General features: G+C 41.0%; 1 protein-coding gene across 2 annotated transcripts in view; it reads right to left on the bottom strand.

The window, feature by feature from the left end:
• The window catches only part of LRBA (LPS responsive beige-like anchor protein), a 560210-nt gene that overhangs the window by 178222 nt on the left and 367098 nt on the right, over positions 1-14890 (bottom strand). For both annotated transcript variants that reach the window (XM_084626698.1, XM_084626699.1), the window contains 2 exons: positions 14104-14219; positions 11332-11444 (listed from right to left, as the gene is read on the bottom strand). In XM_084626698.1, the coding sequence (XP_084482824.1) occupies positions 11332-11444; positions 14104-14219 (229 nt within the window). The remainder of the gene's footprint in view (positions 1-11331; positions 11445-14103; positions 14220-14890) is intronic.

The following is a 14890-nucleotide window of genomic DNA, read 5'->3' on the forward strand; positions in this document are numbered from 1 at the left end:
GAAACAGCACTTAAAATTTAACAGATAAAGAAGTGTTGTCTGATCAACAGCAGTTAAGGTAAAGGAAGATGCATGTTAGGTATATACATACACACACTATCCAAATCGTGAATGGGAGACAATGGCAATAAATCACCACTCAAGGGTAAAATGTTACTAAGAATTTAATATGTTGCCTGAAAGTGGGCTTACAACATGAACAAGACTACTTTTACTTTTTCTGTTTTAATTAACACATTACTATCTTCCTAGATAGCGTGTCTATCTGTTTTATTATCCTTTGGGATTATTTCTTATAATATTCTCAAATGCTTATGCCCAGGACAGTTAAGAGGTATGCCTAGTACTCAAGGCATCCATTCCCTTTGGACTTGTATCATTTGGCCATCCAACCAGGAAGAGAAAATGGCTAAAAAAATATTTAACAATCTTCATCATCACTTTCACCAAAAGTAAACAGACCATACCATCACTCAATGCATAATCAAGAGTGATCCCTAAGAGCAGTGTTTCCCAAACTTGGGACGCCGCTTGCGCAGGGAAAGCCCCTGGCGGGCCGGGCCAGTTTGTTTACCTGACGTGTCCGCAGGTTCAGCCGATCGCGGCTCCCACTGGCCGCGGTTCGCCACTCCAGGCCAATGGGGGCTGCGGGAAGCGGTGGCCGGTACGTCCCTCGGCCTGCGCCGCATCCCACAGCCCCCATTGGCTGGGCATAGTGAACCGTGGCCAGTGAGAGCCGCGATCAGCCGAACCTGCGGACGCGGCAGGTAAACAAACTGGCTTGGCCTGCCAGGGGCTTTCCCTGAACAAGCGGAGTCCCAAGTTTGGGAAACACTGCCTAAGAGTGATGGGGGCTAGTACAGTGCCCAGCATAAGTTAGAGTAGCTTTAGGGTTGCTTTAAGCTGCAATGGCAGGTAATAGCCTCCAAAGGGACGCTAGCTGCCTATTCTCAGAATACGCTTCCTTCGGATACAACCCCTCTATACTGGAGGAATAGTTACTGACTGTGCTGACTTTATGCTCCTTAGGGATTTTTCCATACTTGAGAAGTCCTCAGCTACCCAGTTTGGGGAGTTTTACAATACTTTTATGCTGGAAAAGTAAAAAAAGACCCTCAGGAGGCACACGCTTACTCATTAGGTCAATGCTGAAATGGAAAACAAGTAAGCATGATGGACACATGACAATAAAATGAGATCTTTCAGTTCTCTGACCACGGTTATAGAAGCACTGGCCATGATGCCATTGTTAAGGATATGTTCCATTTTGCACTTAAATGCAGGGATTCAACTTATATTTTATTAAGAAAAATACACTCTATCCTTCCCAAACTTACAGTACTTTAAGTACAAAATGAATTTTCTGAGAATGTACAAGTAAATCTGTCAGTTTATGAATTAAAGACTAATTAAAAACCAGGCCCTTTAAAAAATTTAGTATTTTTGCCAGTTTTTTCTTTGTGCCAAATTATCTTAATGGAAAAACAGACATTTTCCATATAGTTAAAATTAATAGAAATATTGAGCATATGGTATAGTTGAAGAAATTAGGTTATAATTAAGAAGTTAATAATGACTGATATCAATTTCTATGATTATATAGGCTACAGAGAAGTTCATGTAATTCTTGCATTTGCCTTTCTAGCATCAGAGGTAACTCAACCAATCACCACCTTTTCCTCTGTAATTAATTTGCATGAGAATAATCTATTGGTTGTAACAACTCAGTGGTATGAGAGAGACTGATCATGTGCTCTGATGAAGTGAGCTGTAGCTCACGAAAGCTTATGCTCAAATCAATTGGTTAGTCTCTAAGGTGCCACAAGTACTCCTTTTCTTTTTGCAGATACAGACTAACACAGCTGCTACTCTGAAACCAGAGTTCTGAGTGACAGAGTAGTGTCCAGCTGTCACTTCTCAGCGCTTGAAAAGTTTCTCATGGCACTTCTACCTTGGCTTCACCGCAGACTGAGGTGACACTTGTAACACTTGCCACAGGGAACCCAGAACAATAAGCCACTGTGTCACTGCTCCACCTTAGCAAGAGAAGGCATTGCTGGAGCTTAAACTATATGACAGCTCCTTACTATACTCTGTCAACCTTACCATCAAACTCCCCAAGACTCTGCCTATCTAAACTTTACCTTGTACGTAACAGTCAGTGAACTCTAGTTCTCAAGTTCCCCTAGACATCATTCTGTAATATCCAGTCCCTCCCACTGAACACTCATGGAAATTAAGTCCATTGCATCCAAAAATACAGTATATACAGACATACACACAGGCCTGTTAGCCCAGCTAAGGACATGCACTTTGCCTTAATACACAGTACTGAGATGCTTTATAGTAAAACTAAGAATAAGTATATTAATAAAGAACATAGATTTAAGTGATCCTAAGCAAGAGAAAAATAGAGACAGGTATAGTTAACAAAAAAACAACAACAACAAAAACCCCCACACTTTCTAGTGTCTAACTTTAGCAAGTTACAATCTTTCCCTAAGCATCTTTCTCACTTACATCAAGCTACAAGCATGTCCAGCCCTTCAGGCAGTAGGATCCACCATTCACAGAATCAGTAGGTGCTGATTTCTTTGTCCTTTGTGATGGATAATAGGAGAGTCCCTTTTCTTCAAAGTCCAGAAACCCTTTGAAATGTATTCTTTGAAAAGTAACTCTAGAAAAAAATCCACTCCCCTGCTGCTTGTTCAGGCACCAAGTCCCTTCCTCATCCTCAGGTAGTCTGGTTTTGCAATTGGCTTAACCACTTTGTTTACTCTAGATATGTTTTTTCATTGTCCTTCACTTGTAATCAAGCCAGGCAGACAGAAATCTACATTCCTTTGTCAAGGGCAGGTTTGTTTATCAACTGCTTCCAAAACAGATCTCCAGAAAATATACGTAACTTTATTCACAACATGTACATACATCACACAACAGGGTGACCAGATGTAAGGGACAAAATATTGGGACACATGAGTGAAGCAAAAAAAAAAAAGCAGCCAGAGTTACCGAAGCAAAAAACCCAAACAAACAAAACACCGTCGGAGCGGACAAAGCCGCAATATCAGGACAAATGGCATCCCGACTGTGCATCGGTCGGGACGCGGGACAAAGAACTAAAAATTGGGACAGTCCCGATTTTATCGGGACATCTGGTCACCCTATTACACAATGATATTTCTTTCAGAGTAGCAGCTGTGCTAGTCTGTATTCGCAAAAAGAAAAGGAGGACTTGTGGCACCTTAGGGACTAACAAATTTATTTGAGCATAAGCTTTCGTGAGCTACAGCTCACTTCATCGGATGCATTCAGTGGAAAATACAGTGGGGAGATTTATATACATAGAGAACATGAAACAATGGGTGTTACCATACACGCTGTAACCAGAGTGATCACTTAAGGTGAGCTATTACCAGCAGGAGAATGGGGGGGAGGGGAAGAGAACCTTTTGTAGCGATAATCAAGGTGGGACATTTCCAGCAGTTGACGAGAATGTCTGAGAAACAGTGGGGGCTGGAGGGGAGAAATAAACATGGGGAAATAGTTTACTTTGTGTAATGACACATTCACTCCCAATCTCTATTCAAGCCTAAATTAACTGTATCCCGTTTGCAAATTAATTCCAATTCAGCAGTCTCTTGTTGGAGTCTGTTTTTGAAGCTTTTTGTTGAAGAATTGCAACTTTTAGGTCTGTAATCGAGTGACCAAAGAGACTGAAGTGTTCTCCAACTGGTTTTTGAATGTTATAATTCTTGATATTTCTGATGCCACCAGTTTTTACATGACATCTTACAAGTCACTGTTTGGCTGAATATTTTGACAACAGTGTGTGGAGTATGCCCTTTGCCAGTCGACATAAGTGGCTCTTAGGTTCACAACACTGGCAGGGAAAACTGGGACAGGAGCACTACAGTGATATAATTAAGGGAAAATATGATAAAAATCAAATGCATCTTTAAAAGTCAATTCACTTTAATCAGGAATCTAAAATATTTAAAATGGCTTAATCATAATCACATGATTATTGCATGGCATCACTACAGTGCAGAATTAAGCTTGTTTCAGTGCTTTAACTATACGTTTCTTACCTCAGTATGTTTGGATTTCTTTTAACTATACCCTTAAATCTCAATTTTTGGGGTTTATGCAGGTTGGTTTTGAAATAATCATAGAATCATAGAATATCAGGGTTGGAAGGGACCCCTGAAGGTCATCTAGTCCAACCCCCTGCTCAAAGCAGGACCAATTCCCAGTTAAATCATCCCAGCCAGGGCTTTGTCAAGCCTGACCTTAAAAACCTCTAAGGAAGGAGATTCTACCACCTCCCTAGGTAACGCATTCCAGTGTTTCACCACCCTCTTAGTGAAAAAGTTTTTCCTAATATCCAATCTAAACCTCCCCCACTGCAACTTGAGACCATTACTCCTCGTTCTGTCATCTGCTACCATTGAGAACAGTCTAGAGCCATCCTCTTTGGAACCCCCTTTCAGGTAGTTGAAAGCAGCTATCAAATCCCCCCTCATTCTTCTCTTCTGCAGGCTAAACAATCCCAGCTCCCTCAGCCTCTCCTCATAAGTCATGTATTCTAGACCCCTAATCATTTTTGTTGCCCTTCGCTGGACTCTCTCCAATTTATCCACATCCTTCTTGTAGTGTGGGGCCCAAAACTGGACACAGTACTCCAGATGAGGCCTCACCAATGTTGAATAGAGGGGAACGATCACGTCCCTCGATCTGCTCGCTATGCCCCTACTTATACATCCCAAAATGCCATTGGCCTTCTTGGCAACAAGGGCACACTGCTGACTCATATCCAGCTTCTCGTCCACTGTCACCCCTAGGTCCTTTTCCGCAGAACTGCTGCCTAGCCATTCGGTCCCTAGTCTGTAGCGGTGCATTGGATTCTTCCATCCTAAGTGCAGGACCCTGCACTTATCCTTATTGAACCTCATCAGATTTCTTTTGGCCCAATCCTCCAATTTGTCTAGGTCCTTCTGTATCCTATCCCTCCCCTCCAGCGTATCTACCACTCCTCCCAGTTTAGTATCATCCGCAAATTTGCTGAGAGTGCAATCCACACCATCCTCCAGATCATTTATGAAGATATTGAACAAAACCGGCCCCAGGACCGACCCTTGGGGCACTCCACTTGATACCGGCTGCCAACTAGACATGGAGCCATTGATCACTACCCGTTGAACCCGACAATCTAGCCAGTTTTCTACCCACCTTATAGTGCATTCATCCAGCCCATACTTCCTTAACTTGCTGACAAGAATACTGTGGGAGACCGTGTCAAAAGCTTTGCTAAAGTCAAGAAACAATACATCCACTGCTTTCCCTTCATCCACAGAACCAGTAATCTCATCATAAAAGGCTATTAGATTAGTCAGGCATGACCTTCCCTTGGTGAATCCATGCTGGCTGTTCCTGATCACTTTCCTCTCATGCAAGTGCATCAGGATTGATTCTTTGAGGACCTGCTCCATGATTTTTCCAGGGACTGAGGTGAGGTAATTTCAAAATCCCTGTAATATTTTTTAGCCTTCAATTAATATGTACTCATAATCAATTCCATTTTAAGGTAGTTTTTCATCTAGAAAGCATCAATAAAGCGCTTATTACACAACTAAAATTCCTTCAAAATTACTGATTCTTTAACTTCAAAAGAGTTGTCAAAATATAAAAATCTATGTAAGATTATGTGTCAAACATTTCAAGAAAGAATACAGTTAGCCAAATTAAGTTAGCTAATTAGTCAAATTTATCAATTCCATTGATTAATATTATAACAGCACAATATTGCCTCTACACTGAGAATGGTTTAGTTTTGCACTTGAAAGATTCCTCCCTATTTGTTTTGTACAAAGAACAGCGTGCATCTTCCCTAAATTTACAGCACATAATCTGTAGTCAAAGACTGACTTTTCTTGAGATTTTCAAGCAGATCGGTACTCAGTTAATTAATTAAACAACTTAAAACAGGACAACATAGGATAAAAGGAAAAATAAGATGTTTAAAAATATTTTCTCCTGTGCCTCTCACCTTTTTTAGATTCTTTTTGCTATAAACTGACTGGTTCCTTTTCCTGTACACTTACCATATAATTAAAACTCATCATAATGAATATACATTTGAAGAAATCAGGTTGCAATTAACTCTCATTTTTTCCTCCAACTTCCCCACTAAGTTAACCAGTTTCCACTACCCAAAATGGCTGCCTTTTACTCCATATCACCAGTTTTGGGTACCAGGAAGCAATTTTTCCCTCCGAAAAGGTTGGCAAGATGTCTGGTGGGTTACTTTCCCTTCATTGCAGTTCCCTGATGGCCCAGTTTTAGAGTAATAAGGAATAAAAAAGATAACAATTTTAAAGTACTAAGTTCAATAAATTGAGTTCATAAGAGGAAGTTACTCACCTTGTGCAGTAATGATGGTTCTTCGAGATGTGTGTCCCTATGGATGCTCCACTGTAGGCGTCTGTGTGCCCCTGTGCCTCTAATCGGAGATTTTTGGTAGCAGTGTCCCATTGAGCCCGCGCATGTGCCCTCCCTCCCTCGTGATCTGCCTCGAGGCTATTTAGCACTGCACAGGCGAACCCCACTCACTTCTTTCTCTACCACAGAGCCCTGTAGAGCAGTGGTTCTCAAAGCTGGTCCGCCGCTTGCTCAGGGAAAGTCCCTGATGGGCCGGACCAGTTTGTTTACCTGCCACATTCGCAGGTTCGACCGATTGCGGCTCCCACTGGCCACGGTTTGCCGCTCCAGGCCAATGGGGGCTGTGAGAAGGGGAGCTTGAAATGTAGGTTCAGGGCTAGAAATCAATCTCCTTGCTTTAGAGGTGGTCCTAATTTCTGTGAAGTAGGGCAAGGTGACTTCTGAGAGGCGTGACAGGTGTATAGATGGCAGCTGATGCTGTAAGGTATCATTATTCAGGCCCTCGACCAGCTCATTCAAGTGCTTATAAGAGGCAGTTTGAGATGTCACAGACTGGAGTGCAGACTGTTCCTATTTTTGAGCCCTGGTCCTCTTACACTGTGGCTCATAACAGCACTGAGATGGTGCCTATTGAGAAGATTGTGACCTGTGGTGCAGTTGAGAGGTATATCTTCTCTTCTGTCCCACCATGTAGATTCCTAAGGAGTGTAACGTGGTCTGAGAATCCTTCAGGATGTGGAAAGAAAATCTGTCTTCTCTGCAAAGAGTTTGGCCCTTCAAACTGGAATTCTGTAGCTCTTTGGGCGATATAGAGAGGAGTAGCCAACACAAAAAAAAAAACACCACAACCCGCCTCAGTACCACTGGCATGGAGACTGGGTGGGCAGCTGTAACAGCTACATCCAGTGCTGTCTCTAAGACCAGTCTGACTACTAACTGACCATCTCTAAGAATAGCCTGAATCTGTTCTTTTTTTGTTTCCAGTAATGTTCTGGAAACACACTAGGTTTCCCATAATTAATAAAATTTCATTTGGCCATGTCAGTTTGGTAATTTATGACTCTAAACTGTAATCTTGTTGACGAATATGCCATCTTGCCAAGCCTGATCGTATGGAGTTGACTTGGCATTATGTTGCTTGCTTCATGCATTAACCACATCCACTATGATGGAGTTGGGTTGCAGATGTTGAAAACAAAGTCTGCCTCTTTGGGTAGAGATGTAGGGTTTTTGTTGTTGGGTTTTTTGTTGTTGTTGTTGTTGTTTTTGTTTTGTTTGTTTGGGTTTTTTACACTCTGTTGCTGCTTGGTGCGATGGAGGCTGGTGTCTGCCAGATGAGTTTGGTAGGATCTAGAATCACTTCATTAATTGAGAGGACAATTCTACATGAGAAAGTGCTGTGAAGAATTTCCACCAACTTGTGATGTGTATCTGCCACCTTCTGTAGGGGAATCTGCAGCTCATCTGCCACCCTCTTGGTAAGATCCAGAAAGTTCTTAAAATCTTCACCTAGTGATGAGGGGTGGGCAGCACAGCCTCATCTGGGAGAGATGAGGAGAAGTGTGCTGAAGGGGAAGCGTCCTCTTCGGGTTCTTTTTTCCTGTTCCGAAAAAGCTCTCTCCTGCGCTGACTCAGGTGCTCTGGACAGCCAGGCTGTAGCAAACCATCTGGTGGATTCTCCCCGAGAGATACTGTGGATGATTGTGACATGTGTGTATGTCGCCCAAGAATTACAATATGGTCTTGGGGGGGAGAGGGAGGGAGGAAGGCAGGCATGGGCGGTGGCCTTACCTCAGGGGGCCCGTAGCATGATTGTAGGTTTGTTGATGGAATTGGGAGGACCCTTGTAGTGGACCATGATGAGCGGCCAGAGAAATGATTTCCTCCTGGCCGGTGTCAGATTCGTCAGGGTAAAGGTGGCGCTGACTGGGGTATTGGAAGCATACAGCCCGGTGTCAAGAGCGATTCTGGGTGCTGGGATGCGCTCGATATCGGGGTTCTGGTACCAAGTAATGGGGATTGTGGTTCTTCCCTAATCATCAGGTCTCCAGGGTACCAGAGCTCACGCAGTACCATGGGTTCATTTGGTACCACAGAGTGTCCGTGTTATGTTATCAGTACCGATAGTCGGGCAGAGCACTCCCTAAATGAGAGTTTTGCTGTGCCCAGTACAGAAAGTTTGTTGGTGCCACTATTTTAGAGATGGTACGGTAATTGTCCCTCCCTGGGTCCTGAGGCCACAGGTCTCCAGAGATCCAGAGCATGTGTGCTACCATGGGCTCATGTGGTACCACAGAGGAGTGTGTGTAGCATGTTGTCAGTATCAATGGTTGGGATGGTGCAGAACACTTCCTAGATGGGAGTTCTGTTGCACCTGGTACCAAAGGGTTTCTCTGTGTCACTCTTTTAGAGATGGTATGGTAATTGTCCCCTCTCCTTAAGGGGCAGTAGGGTTTCCAGCATCAGAGCATGACTGCAGAAGCCCTCTCCAGGGGCCAGAACGGTGCCACAGAGCAGAGCTCACAGCAAGAGGTCCATTTTCAGGTGCCTGCTTCAGAGCTGCTGGTATCTACCAAGGTAGCCGCTTTTACTCGGAACCATGTGTTTGGATCGGTGCCGAGATGGCCACACTGGCAAACGCCTCTGGCTGGCCAGTTGCTCAGAGGAGCTCTTTTTACAAGCCCTTCCAGGGGGAGTCTGCTGGTGGCTTCTTCTTTTTTTTTTTTTTTAATTATAATATCCCAAAGGAATAAAATAAAATAATCACTAGCCTAACTACTTTTAAGGAGAACAAAGGTAAAAAAACAAACACTACTTATGCTAATAACACAGATAAGGAAGGGAGGACTTCTCATTCTGTCTGAGGCCAAAAGCGTAGAGAAGGAAGTGAGTTGGGTTCCCCCATGCAGTACTAAGAGGCAGACCAGAGGGAGGGAGGGCACATGTGCGGGCTCAATGGGACACTGTTACCAAAAATCTCTGATTACAGGCGCAGGGGCACACAGACATCTACAATGGAGCACCCATAGGGATAATACTCAAAGAAGAATAATAACTTCTGACTACTATCCAGTACAGGTCAGAGGCTCAAAGGCACCAGATCCTAGGGTAAACATGAGTAAGAACCTATGTAGTAACTCCTGGACCCTATTAGCTTCCAGGAACAAAAAGGAGACCTTAATTCGTAGCAGTACACCTCTTATGTGTACTGTCATTCCTTGTACAAAGGACAGAGGGTTAAGAGGTAGTCAAATCCTAGCAGTTAGAGGCCTACTCTGAATGCTGCTAATATGGCATTGTTATTATTTATAATAATTTGTATTACATAAGGGCTTTTAATAGCACACTGAACCCAAGTAAATATCTGAAATTTAGGATCATGAGAAGGTGGGGAAGGTGCTGGCTTAAAGTTAAAATGTTAATAAAGTTGTGGAATGCCATTTTAAATCCATCCCTGAGTTTGCATTTCATTCTCCTGAGTGTCATAACTGAACATCATTTTTTCCCGCTAGTATTTTTCCAAATTGGCAATAGTGTATAATTTTGGCATTGTAGGTAGGAGTAATATAAGAAATATTTCCCAAGAAGTTTTACTGAAAAATATCTATAAACTTTGACATTTAGAAAAATCTTATGGAATATAAACATCAGCAAGCTAAAATTAGAATTTAAACACACACACACCTCACCAGCTGAAACTCCAGCAATGCTCATATGTGCACACGAAATCACAAGGTAAGACCTCACAGAATCCCTCAATACTTACTTCTTAGTGTAAATTTCTAAATATAATAATGGGAGCAAACCATACTAACTGTTCTACAAGTAAATTAAGTGATATCCAGCAGTGGCTATGATCAGAATCATCTGACAGAATTCTTTTGAAGACATGACAAAACTTTGTTGAATGAAGGGCAGTGGATAATGGAATGGTTTTTACCTAGCTCTCACCAAGACATTCAATGAACTAATGCACTAGCAATTTAAATAAAATTAGAATGTTTTGAGTCAGTCCTATGAAACCAAGACACACAGAAAACCAGCTTAGGATACTATACTACCATATGGAAGTTATGGTCTAGTGTATGGAAGTTGCAAATAAATCATATCGTCCATGAGGCTGAAATAAATGGAGAGAGCAAGTATAAAACAAGAGAGATAATGACTCCACTGAATAAAGCTTAATGAGACCACTTTTGCAAAATGCAATATTGTACCCACATCGTTCACTTAAGAAAGAATACCTTAACAGTTTCAATCAAGTACAAAAAAAGCAGCAAGACTAATTTATGGGTATGGAGGAAGAGTTGTATGAAGAAAGGCATATCGAATTGACAAAGTTGTCTCTGGAGAGAAAAAAAGTTAGCTTCATTACAGTAGGTACTTATGGTACTTAAAGGGGACACCTAAAGGGACAGAGAAAATAGTTTATTTACACACTGGGAATAAGGATGTGACCGAGGAAATACTTAAGGCATAACACCATCACAGGATCTACCAACTAAGAAGAAGGGATTTTCATCAAAAACACAATGAATGGACTTGGCTGATCTTTAGTCCTTACCATCCATGCTTTTCTCTGTTTGTGTTTCTAACTTAAAAAAAATGTTCAAACTAATTGCATGTATGTTCAATAACTGAAGGCATCTTCTATTGAAAATAGTCTTAAAATGGTATCAGTGGAAACTATGCATACCAATAACTCATTTTCCCATAAAACACAGTTGGTCCTCTACCTATTAGCGGTACCTGTGTGTAAATATGATATTCTGCTAATGGTTGTGCATTTAATAGTATTAATATATCTCACAAACATGGAAAAAGATATGTACAAAAAATGTAAGCTACTGTGACAGTTACTGAAAACTTATCATCTCTGATGACAAATACCTTTGACAAATCCCTGAAGTTGCTAGGAAGCGTAAGATCCAACTCTTCTGATTCATAGTTAGTGATAACCCAGGGGAATACGGGATACTGATTTAAGTCATTGTAAGTACGTCCTGGTGAAAACAGAAACACCACTTTATTTAAAGGCAATAGAGTTAAACAAAATACTGACCCTGGAGATATGATTTATTATATAATTTGATAACCACCACAAGAAATGCTTTTTTATTATAAATCTTTTACAATTGCAATGTCTGAATTTTCTTTGTTGAAAAGGATATGAAAAAGTTTTATTGGATTGCCAGTATTCCATTTTAAATATTGCAGTTCATTCAATTTTAATTGTCAACTCTCTTGCACGCTATAAAAAGTGACAGTTAAATGCATTCGGTTTTATATGTATCTTTTTATTTTTTGGTTTTTGTACAGATCTATAATCTAATCTCCTAGGCTACTCTAAACTGAACTGACTATAGGAATAGAAAAGGCCAATGACCTTTGTGCATAGAAATAAAGTGGCAGATTCTCCATTCCAGTTGTGCAACACTTGGGTGCACTGGAGAAGGAAGAGGTGCAGATCTTAGATTTTGAGCTGCATGACACTGGCACAAGATAAAGTCACATCCACCAACTTTCCATCATCAGAAAGTTCACATGAATAAAGGGAATTCTCCACTGACCATATGAACACTTAAAAACAGACTGGAAAATGTGGCCTGAAGTATTTAAGTTTCATTTCTATATTTGTGCTTAATTTAGTCCATCAGTTGAACTAAACTGGTGAAAACAAAATGTGCTACCAAAATTGTTTCTAGTTCTTTTTTTGATGGATACATTGCAAAGTTTTAGATATGATATTATGTTTATATATCATGAAAGTATAGTCTTTGCTTTTCATTGAATCATAAAAGTTAGATAATTCAAACCATCTTCCTGCCAATGTAAGATTCCTTCCAACAATACATTTTTTAGTGTTTTGTCCAGTCTTCTTTCAAAAGTCTCAAGTGACACGTTTCTACCACTTTCCCAGGGTGAGTATTTCACAGCCTAATCTATCTCATTGTCAGGAAATGGTTCCTAATACTCAGTCTAAATTTTCTTTTCTTGGTTTTATCCCACTACCCCAACAATAACACAAATACACCACATTACATATTCTTCCCAACGATATTTACACATTTAAATATGTATGTAGCTCTTACTATTTCCTTATTAATCATTCCCTTCAAAGTCCCTAGAAAATTATTTTTGTTCTTCTATGAACTCTCTCAACTTCATTAATCTCTTTCTTGCAGAATGGGATGCTTCACACAATACCACCTCCAGGTTGCCTCGGGAAGGAGTAGGTGTACATTGGTCAGGATATTGGAGCTTCCAGAGCCCATTCTTATAGACAGGCACAGCCCGGTCCATAGCCAAGCTCCAGATTCAGGCCTTTTGAAATGCCACCTTGCCTGATGGGTGTAGGTGTGTGTTTAATAAACGTAAAGAGAGCCTTGCTACCCCAAACATGAATAGTTTAGCCTTCCCTTTGTTCATTATCTTTTTTACTCCTTCTAGGTTAAACAACAGGTATCACTACCTCACTTTGCTCTCTCGATATTTCATTACAACCCCTCTCCTCAGCAGTAAGGATTCTGGTGCATGGAATCATTCACTGGATGTGAAAAATTTGTGTCATGGATCCCAAGCTAGTTTGCCTTAGGAAAGGGTTCAACTCATCTCATTTGGATGGGAAGCTTGCAATGAAATCAACTCAATCCTCTTATTTATAAAAGCTGCCAGCATCTTGGCATCTGTGAGGCAACGATTAATTAAGGACAGACTGATTTATGAAATGTGCTTTGAAGGAGTTGAGGTGTTTATTCCTAGCCATTATTTCCATACTATCTAGGTCTGGGGCTATGCTAGCAGGTTTTTCAGTGTAGTCTAAGCCACAAATAATGGCGATTGAGAATTGAGCGGTTTCATAATACTTTGAGAGCAAGATATTTGGGAAAATAATATTCCACATAGTTGTCCCAGCCTGTGTTCTTCTAATGATGTACTGTTCTTTTATCCCTGACAACTTACTTCAGCATAGTGTCTTGCATTAAGTCCTGGCTGGAATCTACTGGAATGAGATATACTAAATGAAGCATATACTAAGCGTAGGTAAGCAGTATTTCAGACACTAGAGCAGGGGTTAGATCAGCTCCCTGATTGAGGAATAAATCAACTGTGGGAGGAGATGATTGGCCTCCCAGGACTGCAGTGGTTGTGAACTTGGCAAACCCTTTCCAAATAACAATGACATTTATTGCCCATGGGAGCATTCAGTCTCTCCAACTGAGTGTTCATGATTCATCAACAAACAGGAGATTGCAGTCATGTTTAGACATTGGGATTAGGTGAGCCTGTTTTGTCATAGGTAGAGCTAGATAGTTTTGAGAGTATTGAAAAAAGAATGGTAATAGTAAAGAGGCCACCGCTGACAGGACCTTCTGCACTTTCGGCTACCCTGTTCAAGTTGAGTTCAATGTAAACTTTTCTACCTCTGATTATAAAGAAAATGCATTTTAGGGGTACTTGGATCATCACTGAAATATTTTAATCTGAAAAAAAAATATGATCTATAAGCTGCATGGGAAAAGGTCTATTTTTAGAAAGTTTACACATAGGAGTGAATCTAACAGTGAGTCATTATCCTCATGTCCTGAAGAGACTGTGCTACCAGTAACTGATCCACTAATATTTTCCTTTCTGAAGTAGAAAATTGAAGGAGTACATTACCAGCTATGGTGTTTAGAAACATCAGATATTCAAAGTTTGAAATTTCTCTGTGCTGCCACCGCTGGGTCATATTGGAAGCTTTGAAAATCTGGCGTGGACTAGCCAAAGAGATGCGTCTGGAAAACAAAATCTTTACAGTGAGAAAATAATATGAAACCTTTTAAGAAGGCTGGAATCCTCTCTTTTGTACCTATCTACTTTTATTGCAAAACAGAGGAATACTCTTTTTACTTCTGGATTTCATAGCTGTGAAACTTTGGAGAGGGATCATATAGAAATATGAATATTTGAGTGCCTAAATTCTTCTTATGGGAAGAATAAGTACACCTAAATTGTTATATCATATATAGCATATAGACTATTGTTCATATTTTAGTTTATGATTACTAGATGAGAACAGGCTTGGGGCTTGTCTACACGGCATGTTAAAGAGCGCCAGAAGAGTATGATTTGTAAAGCCTTCTGATGTTAACATGAACTAGTTACCTTTTAGAGTACACCAGGAGGTTCTACACTGGGCAATTATAGCACAACACGTTAGAGAGCTTTACAAATCAGACCCCTCTAATACACTTTGTGTAAGGGGACTGTTGTCCCCTTATTAACATTAGTGGGGATGTTTTGGTTGGCTAGCTCCCAGTACTAAAAGGGGAAGGGTCGATGGGAAATCAGGACCCTGAGACTGACAGTCCCCAGGTACAATGGGGAGAGGCCAAAGCTCCAGGTCAGCCTGAATGATAGGCCGGACAGGCTAATCAGGGAGTCAGGAGGCCGGGGAGGGGGTCTT

The sequence above is a fragment of the Lepidochelys olivacea genome, assembly GCF_965140295.1.
Source record: "Lepidochelys olivacea isolate rLepOli2 genome assembly, chromosome: 4".
Taxonomy (NCBI): Eukaryota; Metazoa; Chordata; order Testudines; family Cheloniidae; genus Lepidochelys; species Lepidochelys olivacea.